At 49.1% G+C, this 13,016-nt stretch overlaps 1 protein-coding gene across 10 annotated transcripts in view; it reads right to left on the bottom strand.

The window, feature by feature from the left end:
* The window catches only part of LRP8 (LDL receptor related protein 8), a 451,875-nt gene that overhangs the window by 11,013 nt on the left and 427,846 nt on the right, over nt 1–13,016 (bottom strand). For all 10 annotated transcript variants that reach the window (XM_039486534.1, XM_039486533.1, XM_039486538.1 and 7 more), the window contains 4 exons: nt 12,611–12,782; nt 5,856–6,083; nt 5,160–5,278; nt 2,149–2,288 (listed from right to left, as the gene is read on the bottom strand). In XM_039486534.1, the coding sequence (XP_039342468.1) occupies nt 2,149–2,288; nt 5,160–5,278; nt 5,856–6,083; nt 12,611–12,782 (659 nt within the window). The remainder of the gene's footprint in view (nt 1–2,148; nt 2,289–5,159; nt 5,279–5,855; nt 6,084–12,610; nt 12,783–13,016) is intronic.

Below are 13,016 nucleotides of genomic sequence, written 5' to 3'. Positions count from 1 at the left end.
AATCAACCGGGGGTCTCCCAGCTGAAGAGGTGGCTGGGAGCCCTCAGGGTCAAATTAAAGGGCTCGGGGCTTCGGCGGCTGGGGGAACCCGGCAGGGTCGGCTCTAGGTTTTTTGCTGCCCCAAGCAAAAAAAAATTTGGCTGCCCCCCGTCCCAGCCCTGGGCTCCCCCCTGCACCCCCCTGCTGCCCCAATCCTGGGCTCTCCCCCCACTGACCCACACCCCCTGCCGCCCCAGCGCTGGGCTTCCCCCTTTCCTCCCCACCAGTGGCCTCCCCCGACCCTACTGCTGCCCCAGCCCTGGGCTCCTCCCCACCAGTGCCTCCCCCGCACACACACCTCCTGCCTCCCCAGCCCTGGGTCACTGGTAACGGTCCCAGGGCAGGTCATTCAGCAGGAATTTTGGATGTGCACAAAACACAGGCAGGATTGGTTCTCATATGGTTACAGAGCTGCAGTAAAGTGGAACAATTTTCAGCTTGTGTGATTGGAAGATATCTGGATGCATATTATAAGACTGTCCTCCATAAATGAGGAAAAGTTGAGGTGCCTTTATTATTCTTTTGTTCCACTCTTTCTTTCTATGGGGAATTTGCCTATGCAATATCACTGTCTTCCTTAAACAAACAAAAAGGCAATGGCTGTTGAAAATAGCAATTCCAGTGCTAATAAGCATTTCTTACTCAATTTTATCCTGCTTTTTCTACAGCAAGTTACAGTGGATCAGTATATTTGATTTGGGAGAAATGAAGTAACAGCTGCCCAAACTGAGCTTGAGCACTCCTGAATTTTGAGGTGTTCAAATCTGGAAGGCAGGTGCTCGGGGGGGGGGGGGGGGGGTGGGGCTGTGGGCTCTGCGGGGGAGCATGGCAGCAATGTGTCTGGAGCTGAATGGAGCCAGACACGCTGGTCTGAGTGGCACGGTAAGGGGGCTGGTGGTAGGGAGTTCCAGGGGGCAGTCAAGGGACAGGGAGCAGGGGTGGTTGGATGGGGCAGAGATTCAGGGGGGCAGTCAGGGGACAGGCAGCAGTTGGATAGGCATGGGAGTCCCAGGGGTTTATCAGGGGACAGGTAGGGGGTGGGGACCTGGGGGAAAGTTGGGGGGGTCTCGGGAGGGGGCAATTGGGGACAAGGAGAAGGGAGGCTTAGATAGCGGCTGGGGTCCCAAGGGGCAGTTGGAGCAGGGGTCTTGGGAGGGAGCAATCAGGGGACAAGGAGCAGCAGCATTTAGATAGGGGCAGGAGTCCCAGGAGAGGGGTATCGGGGATAAGGACCAGCGGTGTTAGATAGGGGGTGGGGGTCCTGGGGGGCAGTTGGGGCAGAGGTCTGGGGAGGGGGCAAACAGCGGCCACATGCCAGGATTCAAACGGCTCTGGGCTGCTGGCAGCTGCGGGGAGCCCTGAGCCCTTTAAATCCCAGCCGCGGCTGGGAATCTCTGCGGACAGCCCAGAGCCCTCTGACTCCCGGCCGCGGCTGGGATTTAAAGGGCTCTGGGCTCCCCGCCGCTGCCGGCATCCCAGAGCCCTCTGACTCCCGGCTGTGGCTGAGATTTAAAGGGCTCTGGGCTCCCAGCGGCTGCCGGCAACCCAGAGACTTTTGATTCCCAGCCGCGGCTGAGATTTAAAGGGCTCTGGGCTCCCAGCGGCTGCGGGCAACTCAGAGCCTTTTAATTCCCGGCCGCGGCTGGGATTTAAAGGGCTCTGGGTTCCCCGCTCTTGCAGGCAGCGCAGAGCCCTCTGACTCCCGGCCGCGGCTGAGATTCAAACGGCTCTGGGCTCCCCGCGGTTGCTGGCAGCCCAGAGCTCTTTGCTTCCTGGCCGCGGCCGGGATTCAAAGGGCTCTGGGCTGCCCGCAGAGCGCCGTGTGCGGGGGATTTAGAATCCCCTCGCAGGCCGCACAGTGAGGCTCCGCGGGCCGCATGCGGCCCACGGGCCGTATGTTGTGCAGGCCTGCTTTACATAGTAGCATTTGACTGATTGCAGCTCTCGGGGAAGGAATACTCCTTGCTGAACTCACACCGGATTAATGGCTTTTTGCAGCAGCTGACACATCCCACGAGCTTCCTGTGCCATTCACAGGGCACAACTTTCAAGCAAGAGGTGTGTAAAAAGAGATCCCCAGCCAGCTCTGCACCCATTCTTCACTCTTACCTCAAACACAGCTACTCCGAAAGGGTGGCTCAGGTCATCAGCAGAAGAGATGAGAACTTTCCTATTGCCGCCATTGAAGTCAATGCTTGAAAGTAAGTGCAGCTTGGAGTCCACCCAATAGAGACGCTGATTTAGCAAATCTGAGACAGGAAATGTGACAAGGCAGAATTACTGTACATGCAACTACAGCACTTTTTGCTATTGCCCAGTATTTTTCCTGTTGGCAGAGTGGCCAGTTCTCCGTGGGCTGTTGAGCCCTTTTATTTATTATGGTGGTTGAAACTTTGGTTCACTGCCCAGATACGCTGACCCAGGCACCCATAAATAACATGCTGTTATGTGTTTGCAAGAGCTGCTCAATTGACAGCCCGGATTGTGAAGTAGTCCCCTCTCTGATCAAGCAGAACAGGCCAGTGATGTTGCTGGCTTCCCAACTCCACCCCTGCAATGTCCCTCAAATCTGGGCAGGTCTTCACAGAGAGCGCTACAGTGGAACTGGTGCAGCTGTAGCACTTTAGGGAAGATGATACTATGCCGACGGAAGAGCTTCTCCCATCAGCGCAGTTAATCCACCTCCCTGAGAGGCCGTTGCTATAGCAACAGGAGACGCTCTCCCAGCGACGTATGACAGTGGGGGTTTGGTCAGTGTAAATGCATCGCTCAGGGGGCTGGATTTGTCAAACCCCATGGCGATGGAGTTATCCCCAGATTGGTCTGTTGTGTAGGCCTGGATTTGCCTGGAAGGATCTTTTTGAAGGCTGAGTAGCTAGTTCATTCTCCAGACCACTTAATCTGTGGCTTTTTGCTGAGACTCCTGATGAAGATGCAATTAATGCTAATAATGATGGTGGTTTCCAATGTCGAGTGACCTTCACCTTTTCATAAATTAATAGATTTTAAGGCAGAAGGGACAAGTGTGATAATCTGGACTGACTTTCTGCATAATACAGGCCATAGAACGTCCATGAATTAATTCCTGCTTCAAGTCTAATAGCTGTGTTTGAACTAGAGCATCTCTTAGGAAAACATCCAATCCTGATTTAAACATTTCCAGTGACGGGGAATCCCACTTTCTCAAAGCCATTCCTATGTTTCAGGTTCAAGTATATTTCATTTCACGGACAAGAGGGGAAGAAGTGGGAGAAGGTGACTCATGCCACTGTAGAACTTCATGAACTGAGCTTTTCTTCCTGGGACAAATTCTAATTTTGGATGAGATCAACTAACCTCAATGCAAAGGGGTGATTGCCTCTCATGAAAGCAATCATTTCAAGCTCTGGGTTGAAATCCTAAGCATTAATTTGTTGGTTAATTAATAACAAGGGCAAATGTTATGAATTAGTAACAGTAGTAGTAGCCTGTGATGTAGTGGACAAAACTGCCTGCCATCACAGCAGGGGTTAAAGAGAACCTTTGGGTTCAGCTAGTCCCACCCCATTATATCTGCAGCTAATGTCAGGCCTGTAGGGGGAGAAAAGGAGAGAGTGTGGCTCAGTTCGGGGCTGACTGGTGAAGAGGCAAGAGCTAGCTGCCTCGCTACTGGAGGGGGTGACTAGCCTGCCAGCGGAGGCAGCCATCAGGGAGTAAGCACTGTCTCCCCAGCCCAGGGAGGCTATGGAGAAGACCTAGGAGCCTCTGACAACTGAAGTAACTGGATGACTGAAGCCCAGAGGCATTGTGGGGTTTGGCCTCACCAGACTTACAGCTGCCCTGCCCACAGGAGCCTGGGACTGTGGTAAGGTGCCACCCAAGCCCCACGAGAGGGCACTATGGGAGGCAAGCCACCCCAGTGAATTAGACTTTAAGGTCCATGCCCCACACTGAAGAGACGGTGGTTGGAAGTGGCCCAGGACAGTGGATTTAGACTCCCTAAGGCCCCCTGTTCAGGGGTCAACTCACACAGGGTTGTGGGTTGGGACCTGGTGGAGAGGGAGGGCCCATGTCTCCCTACTCCCCCTGCCTAAAAGAATGAGGCACTTTGATGAGGGAAACAAGGGGCCAGAGGTCAGGCGTGCCAGCCACTAGGCCGCCTGGCCCTCCAAGCACCCTGTTACCTCCCCTTCCACACTGAACGGGCCTAGTGGCTTTTATTCTCCTTCACTTGTTCACATCAAAATTCCCGATTGCAGTACTAACCAGGGCTATGTATAGTGTTGATCCAATATACTACTGATTAATTTAGGGCCAGACTGCCACCTGCTCTGCAAGTTCACAAGACGCTTCCCCTCCTTGTGTAGAAGCAGAGCACAATTTCAGTCCCTGCTTGTGCCACCAGGGCGCAAGACACCACAGATAGGGGACATGGTGCCACCCCTGCAACACCTTAACTCACACAGCTGGACTGGCGGGCAGGGGGAATATGCTGGCCCTCATAAAGGGGAATAGCAGCAGGCAGATGCTCTCCCTTCATGTTGGGAAGCTCCATAAGGAATTCTCCCTCCATGGGCTTCCCATGGAATGGTACAGCTCTGCCCCATCTTCAATGCGGGGCTGTACCTTATAGTCACAAAAAAGCCCTTAAGCATCACAGCACATTTATATGGCACTTTTATAAACATGGAGTCAGTCACACCCCTCTCCTGACGAGCTTGGGATCCTGTCAGCATTCACTGACTGGCACAGTGCTTGCTACCATGACGAAACGATTTATCATCCTAAGCTTTGAGTTAGTGAGTGAGTGTTGCCAGGACTGGGCTCTAAGAGGAACAAGATAAGACATGGGTCAACAGTTCAAGTAAAGGAGGATATGAAGGATGTTCATGGAGAGGCAACTCCCTGACAACCTGGCTCAGTGGAGACATATATCACATTACACTGTGACCCTCTGTATTAGAGGGAACTTGCTGGCCACTTGTGTGCATGACAGATGCTTGCCATATCAAAGCAGCCTGGATTTTCAAGGATTATGTTGTTTTCCCCATTCCTATATAGCAATAAACATAAATGTAAAGAGGCCACAGACACAGGGGCTTTATCACTTGCACTGATCTATTACTTACTCTGCGACTTACCTAGTGTGATGCCATTCGGCCACTCAATGTTGTCTGTTACCAGCACTTGCCGATCCATACCGTTCAGGCCAGATTTTTCAATTTTAGCTTTGTCACCCCAATCAGACCAGTACATGTATCTGAAAGAGCCACAGAAAGGAAAAGTCAATAACTCAATGCAGAGGTGACCCTACCCCAAGAGATGTGTGTGCATAATTTGAGTAGGTTTCTTAAATCAGGAGGCATGGTACCCTTTTGTACTCAGTGTTTTAGGCCTTTGCTATTTTAATCCATTTTAACATCTGCGCAATGGAGCTGAGGGGTTCCTACTGTATGATCTAACGTGATGAGCACGTATCACAGGACTATGTTACACCAGGGCTTAAAAACATTCTTTAGTACCTGTGAAATAGCTCTTGGAATTTCTGCTGGATCTTTGGCCTTCTCTGTATCCAGCACTAAAAACGTGCTCTTCCAGCTGTGCATCAGACTACCTCAGTTTTCATCACAAATCATATACCCTGCTCCGCCCCATCAGACACATGAACAGTGCAAAAGAATTTCTGAGATGTAATTTCAAAGCTGCTTTTGACTCGGCGCTGCAAAGATTTACGTGTGCGCTTTAACTTTCAGCATGTCAGAGTCTGAGAGGAGTGACAACAAGACTGGAACATGCCCGTTTGAAACCATGACGCAGAACTCCATCGTCACACCTACCCTCGTGTCGGATCAACTGCAATGGCTCTGGGCTCGCTTAGCTCAGTGCTAAAAAGTGTCGTCCTCTTGCTTCCATCAGCAGTGGCCACAGAGATGGTCTTGTTTCCTGAATCTGTCCAGTAGATGTTCTTGTGAATCCAGTCCATCGCCAGGCCTTCGGGGGAGTTCAGCTGACTGTCTATCAAAATCACCTGCTCGGCTGTGTCGCTGGCTTTGTCTATGTAGGCACTGCGAAGACAAGAATCGACGAACAGCACATTAAGAGCCAGTGCAGACACGCAAGCTGAAAAGGTGCAGCCTTACATGGAGGAGGAAATGAGTTATGAAGAGATGAACTCTGGGCAACTTTCTGAGCTAGGGTACAAACACAGCAGGATTATCTCAGACTCCCTCACTGTTTCATTCTTCCCCCCCTGCCTTTTGCTTATGGTCACCCCCCTGTTTTGCCATAGCTATTTGGAGTGTAGGCACGTCGTGGCAGGGAGCTGTCACATTTCTTTGTTTTAAAGCTCTGTGCACACTTCATGTTTGACAGGGTGGGCCTGATTCAGCAAAGCCTTTAATTTTAAGCATGTGACTTCAGCAGGACTTAAGCACATGCTAAAAGTTACGTGAATGCTTAAGTGAACTGATGAACAGGGATGGATTTAAGCCCTTAGTTAAGCTTAAAGATAAACACGCACTGAAGTGTGTTGCTGAAGTAGGACCTGTGTAATTAATAATAATTAAGGCTAAGATTATGTAAATAGAGGTCGCAGAAGTCACGTAATCCATGACTTCCAGCGACCTCTGTGGCACTGGGGGCCCTGGCAACTGACTAGCTGCTGCCAGCAGCATTGACCCAGCAGCAGCCCAGCCTCCACGGGCGGTGGGGGACCCTCTCGCAGCTGGCGGGATCCCCGCAACTGACCGGCCGCAACTGGCAGCGACCTCTGAGCTCCCCAGCAGCTGTGCCGCCGCAAGCAGCCCCTGCCCCTCCCCGGTAGTGGCAGAGGGATCCTGGAGCTCCCCAGCCGCCATCGCTGGTAGGGGCACCCCCTGCAGTTGCTCAGCTGCCGCGAGCAGCCCCCCCCCCCACAAGCTCCCAGTAGCGATGGCAGAGGGAGCCTGGAGCTGCTCAGCGTCCGAGGGCCGGGGCCCCCTGCAGCTCCCTAGCCTCCACTGCTGGCAGCCCCCCCCCAGCTCCCCTGCCGTTGCAGGTGGCAGGGGACTCCCTCCCAGCAACTGGGCAATGGGGTCCCTGCAGCTCCCAGCTGCTGCAGGGGGGTGGGTGCTGGACCCACCTCGCACCGCATTTTGTCAGGGATGTTTTTAGTAAAAAAGTCAGGGATGGCTCACGGCTTCTGTGATGGTTTGTTTATTGCCCTTGACCTGTCCATGACTTTTACTAAAAATACCCATGACAAAATCGTTGCCTTTATAATAATTTTTCATCTACAAATCGCTTAGCAAAGGGATTCACCGTTCTGAGAGCTGGGGAAGAGGGTTAGACACTGATCCATTATCCCAGCCTGCTGGGGCACATTAATATCAGTGACAACTTCAAAATATCTTTAATAGAACAAACTTCAGCTGCACACTCCATAAATATGCCAGTGGCACTCCTAAGAGAACACAGTGAGGTGGCTTCTGCTCTGTTACGCCTGCGTCATTCTGGAGTAACTTCAGTGAAGTGAATCTACATGGAATTACTCTGGATTTGCACCAGGATAAGACTGGAATCTGGCCCTCTATGTGCTAGTTTTCTTGAAACAGGACCATTTAATATTGATCACAAGAATAATTTATTATATTTTTAAAATAGATACAACTACAAAATAATGGGTCATGACATTTTCCCTTGAACATTTGAAAATGTAAGTCCACTCATCCACTACCAGCCTATATTGCTGAGTAACCTGGCCCAAGGTAATGAGAAGAGAAGCCAAGTGCTGCCGGAGTACAACTCTGGCACAGAGACTTGGAAACAAATTAATGTCAAGAGGCAGAAAGCGTTAAAGTCTTGGTTTTGTTTGCAGCCATCCCAGCCTCTGCTACAATAAACTACACAGGATCCGGTTGGGATAATACTTCGGACAACTGACTTTCAAAGGAAGACCCAGGTGATACAACAGCAGTCCTGGTGAGGCAGGAGCTGGCCCTCTTAGCCAACACTGAATGCAAGGCCCTGGGAGGTACTTCTAGAGGATGTAAAAATATATTTCTGACCTCATTTATCACCTCTATTGAAGAGCCCATAGCATTTTCGTAAGACAAGAGTTAACTCCTGTGTCCTGCCCTAATTCCAACTTGGGTGTTTACATTCTGCCTATCAGTATTTTCCCCCACAGTTGCAACTGGAAACAGTATTTTGTTAACTTCCTGTCCCAAACTGTTGTGCAGTCTCAGGATGCTTTCACGCTCAATGTGGCTGCACTGCAGCAGCGAGCACACTGATGTATATCCACATGTACATGGTTCAGAAAATGCTTTGGGATCCTTCAGAATGACAGGTTTCAGAGTAACAGCCGTGTTAGTCTGTATCCGCAAAAAGAACAGGAGTACTTGTGGCACCTTAGAGACTAACAAATTTATTTGAGCATAAGCTTTTGTGGGCTACAGCCCACTTCATCGGATGCATAGAATGGAACATGTAAGAAGAGTATATATATACACATACAGAGAAGATGCCATACCGGCTCTAAGAGGCTAATTAATTAAGGTGACCTCTTATCAGCAGGACAAAAACTTTTGTAGTGATAATCAAGATGGTCAATTACAGACAGTTGACAAGAGGTGTAAGGATAGTTAACATAAGAAAATAGATTCAAGTAGTGTAATGGGAATGGCAGTATTCAGCCACCTTAATCAAGTCAGCATTTAGGGTGTCTTCAAGTTCTAGGAATCACTGTGCTTGGACGCCTACGTAAATATTGTCTGTGTACATGGACTTGTGGGACTGGGTAAGCAAGAGGTCATTTGAATACATACAGAAAGGCAACAGTGCCAGCACAGAGCCTTGGTTAAACCACTGGTTTGTCTTTTCCACATGCTAACTCTGTCTTCCATGTGCACTTGGAAACATCTGTTGTGGAGAAGGTCAGTGATGTTGACTACCTATGCTGGGAGTGCTCTTGACAATTTGACTGAGAGCTTCATCCACCAGACCATGTCATATGCTGCTGTCAGGTCCAGAAATATGGCTCCTGTCTTCAGGTTTTTCTGAAAACCATTTTCGAAGAATGTTTTCAAAACTAGCACTTGATTGAAGGTGCTCTGACCTGTCCAAAAGCCTGCTTGCTTAATGCTGAGCACTAATTCCACTTCTGGGAGGTATGCTGGAGAATGAGATGCTCCGGCACCTTGAATAGCACAGATAACGGGGATATCAGTTGACAACTTGCAACATTTTGTAGAAGCAGCAAAGAATCCTGTGGTACCTTATAGACTAACAGACGTTTTGCAACATTTTGTGGGTCTTTCCCCAGTTTCAGGAGAGCAATGACTTTTGACATTCACAATGTCTTTGGCAGTCACTCTTTGTGAAGAACTGCACCAGTCACTGATAAACATGCGTCCCGAGGTGCTTTAAAAACTCTGGCAATATGTTGTCATAGCCAGGAGCAGTGCCACAAGTACTATCACTTATGATCTGGTCTAACTGTGGCTGTGAATGACTCTGTGTTGCTGAGTCTCTGACAACTGGCAGCTTGGTTTGGTATGCCAGGTGGTTGGTTTAGGGATGGTGGTTGCTAAGCTTTGTTGAGACAGCAAATCAAATTTCAACATTTCCAGCTGAAGTGAATGATGTCTAGATTTCGAGTGGTCTTCCCATTGTGCCTGTCTAGCAGCCTCCAGTGACTTGATTACGTGATCAGCAATATCTGGATCAGCAGAGGATCCCTACTGACCAAGCAGTTTAGTTCCATTCAACATGACGGCACAGCATGTAGACTGGATGGTGGTTGTGCAATATGGATGCACAGGCAGCTTTGAAGATGGCTCCTCAGAATCGACTGAAAACTTCATAGACCAGGATGATGCGTGATGGAGATGACACTTTTCTAGAGCATTTGTGTACTTCTTCCAGTCTGCCTTCCTGAAGTTCTATCTCGGTTTGCCAAAGGATCTAATGATTGGGAGTTGTAGGCCAATGTGGATAATGGAAGGTCTGTGTGTGACGTCTTTCAAGATGAGACATGATGCAGGTTGGGAGTGACCATCCATGGATGACACCCAGCATAAATCAGGAGAGCATTTTCTCGCCAGTAATTATTTGCTATACCACTTGTTTACATCCTGCTATGACATCTCAAATGAATTACAGATTACAGTTCCCTGTAGAATGTGGCAGGTGGAGTTCTGCTCCATCACTGATGGGGCACCAAGGTCTTTTGCATGAACAGTATTCAGTATCAGTGCAGACATATCTTAAAACAGAAGAGTTAACAGCTAATAGGTGATTATGACACAACATCTCATTGTGAAAAAGATCTTCGGCTTGTGGAAAAGCTAACACAAACAGGAGTAAAAGAGACAAATGTCCTGCTGCTTGGACAGAGAACAAACTCTTGATGTAGCCATGAGAAGGGCATGGGCACCCATCTGAACTCTGGAGGTATTCACTGCCAGTGTGCTTCAGAAGCAGCAGTGTGTGTTAAATAATTCTCTGTGTATGAATGTGTAACCCTTACCCACCCCAAATACATGTTTTCTAGAATGTCAGACTTTCAGAGTGAAATCCCAGTGTCCATCTCAACCATCTTCCTATTTTCACTGCCCCAGAGTGCTCACAGGACTACTTACATACCTGGCTAGCCACGTCATTACCGCATCACAGCTTGGGCAAATTTCCCTACCCCTGGAATCTGAGCTAATGCAGCCTACAGACACCCTGTAGCTCTGTTACTTAATGAAACTAGTAAACCTCCCTCTGATCATTAGCTGAAAACCAGAACAAATCACTATAGATGCTGCAATAGGGTGCAATACCAATGCAAATCAGAGTGCACACAAGGGAGGTTTGGTGCATAAATTAAATGCAGCTGCACTTTTTGATTAAACACACTACTAGCAAACAAATCTGGATACTGTGTTCCAGTGACATGCAGACTCGTGTTTTCAGCAGGTGCCTGTTACATAATATGGGGATGGGTGCCATAAAAACAACTGGGGAGGGGGAGAGAGGGGAAAAAATATGGTATGGTTTAAGGCACTGGACCAGAGTTTAGGAGACACGACTCTGTGGATCAGATTTCCTGTGCAAGGTTGGGCAAGTCCCTTATGGCTGTATTCACAATGGGGACATAAGCGATGCAAGGCTGAATGTTGCAGCACCTGACTTTTAGGTGCCCTGCTGCTTAGTGGAATTCACAGCCCCAAGTTAGGCACCCACTCAAGCTTCCCATACAATGTATGGGAAGAGTTAGGCACCTAAGAAGGGGATTCACAAGAGCCAGCAAGCTGAGTGAGGAGCTGTCTAAACTAGCCATAGGAAATACTGTGGGGAAGGGGTGTGGCCTAAGCCCTGCCCCTCAAAGGGAGTTAGTTAGGTGCCTAACTTCAGGCCTCCCTCTGCTCGAATCCACAGCTGTAAACCTTCTCCTGCATCACAAGCACCTAACTCTGTATGAAATACTTTAAATATTCACTGGAGCAGGGACTGGAACCTGGGTCTCCCAGGGAAGTGCCCTAATCACTGGACTACACAGTTGTTTTTACACCCTCTCTGGCCCAGTTAATGGTTAAGTATTTCATATACAATGGAGCAGCTTCAGCAGGAGAGACTGGGAGAGACTCATTCCAGGAGGCGGCATAGCCCTGGAAGGTGGGAGACCTGGGTTCGTGTGCCTGATCCACATCAGGGAGAGGAGGCATTTGAACTCAGCTCTCCCACATCCTGGGTAAGTGCTCTAACCACTGGGCCATTGGGGGAAGGGTCTGTGGCACTGTCACCAAGTTTCATGCAGGATCTGATCTGTTAGGTGTGCTCTGAGCACACCCATAGGATTGGGTCCCACTGGTGGAAGAGGTGGGGAAACGCCACATTTGTGAAATCTGCAGGGGCTCAGGTGTGAGGCGCCATGTTCCTCAGTCCTGTTAGGACTTAGGTGGCTGTACACATGTCCACAAGTACAGATTTGGGCACCTAGAGATTTTATTGGTGGAAACGTAGGCACCTCCAGGCTTAGGCAGCAGCTGAGCAGTGGTTTTGTGAATGTCAATGTTGCCTAAATGTTGGACTTAGGCGGCTAAAGTGTCAGTTAGGTACCGAAATCCCATTTGAGAACATACCCCTTAGTCTCTGTGCATTCCCCATCTGTAAAATGATGATAATGACACTTCCTTTCTCCCATTATTTGCCTGTCTTATGTATTAGACAGTAACCTCTTCAGGGCACATCCTGTCTCTATGTTTTTGTGCAGCATATAGTACAGAGAGGCCCTGATGTCAGCTAGGGTCTCTAAACACCATTGTAATACAAATATATAATAACAACTCAGATAATATGCATGCAAACTTGCAGAGGTATCTGTTGGCACCACAAAAATGCTCTTGTATTCTCAAATCAGGTAACTGGTCATGTGTCTGCACATTTTTGTAGGCCCACTGAAAATCTGGGCCACCATGTATAACCAAATAAAAAGAGAGACACTCTGTGGTCCTATGGATGGATCAATAGAATGGGGGCATCCTTACAGATCATCCTTACTATCAGTAGCATAAAATGAACTATACTATGTGTACCAGAACCCACACCTGCCCTGGCCCATTACCTGTATATCTTTCTGTAGAACAAATCACACCAGTATATCCTGTTTGTTGCCACCTCCACATCCAAAGCCACCACATTCTTCAGCATGGGGATGATGCGAGCGTAGTCCCTTTTCACCAGATCTATCTTGCGTACCTCGTGGCGGTTGGTGAAGATCAGGTATGGACTCTTGCCTATCACAGAAAACAAACAGGCGGGGCTTTTATTTTACCAGCTGACTTGACAGCAGAGGTCTAAGTGCCACATCCAGCTCTCATTATGCAGGGCATAACGTTGAGGGTGATCTCACTGAAGCCAATGGAATCATGCTGCCTGCTTATTTGCAGTTATATCCTGTGAGGGAGTTTCGCTGTGTACCAGGAGCAAATGTCACTATTTCCCAGGGGGGGAGCTGTTACATCAGAACA

Source organism: Mauremys reevesii, linkage group 8, assembly GCF_016161935.1.
Source record: "Mauremys reevesii isolate NIE-2019 linkage group 8, ASM1616193v1, whole genome shotgun sequence".
Lineage (NCBI taxonomy): Eukaryota > Metazoa > Chordata > Testudines > Geoemydidae > Mauremys > Mauremys reevesii.
The sequence above is the reverse complement of the archived record's forward strand: the minus strand, read 5'-3'. Positions and strand labels throughout refer to the sequence as shown.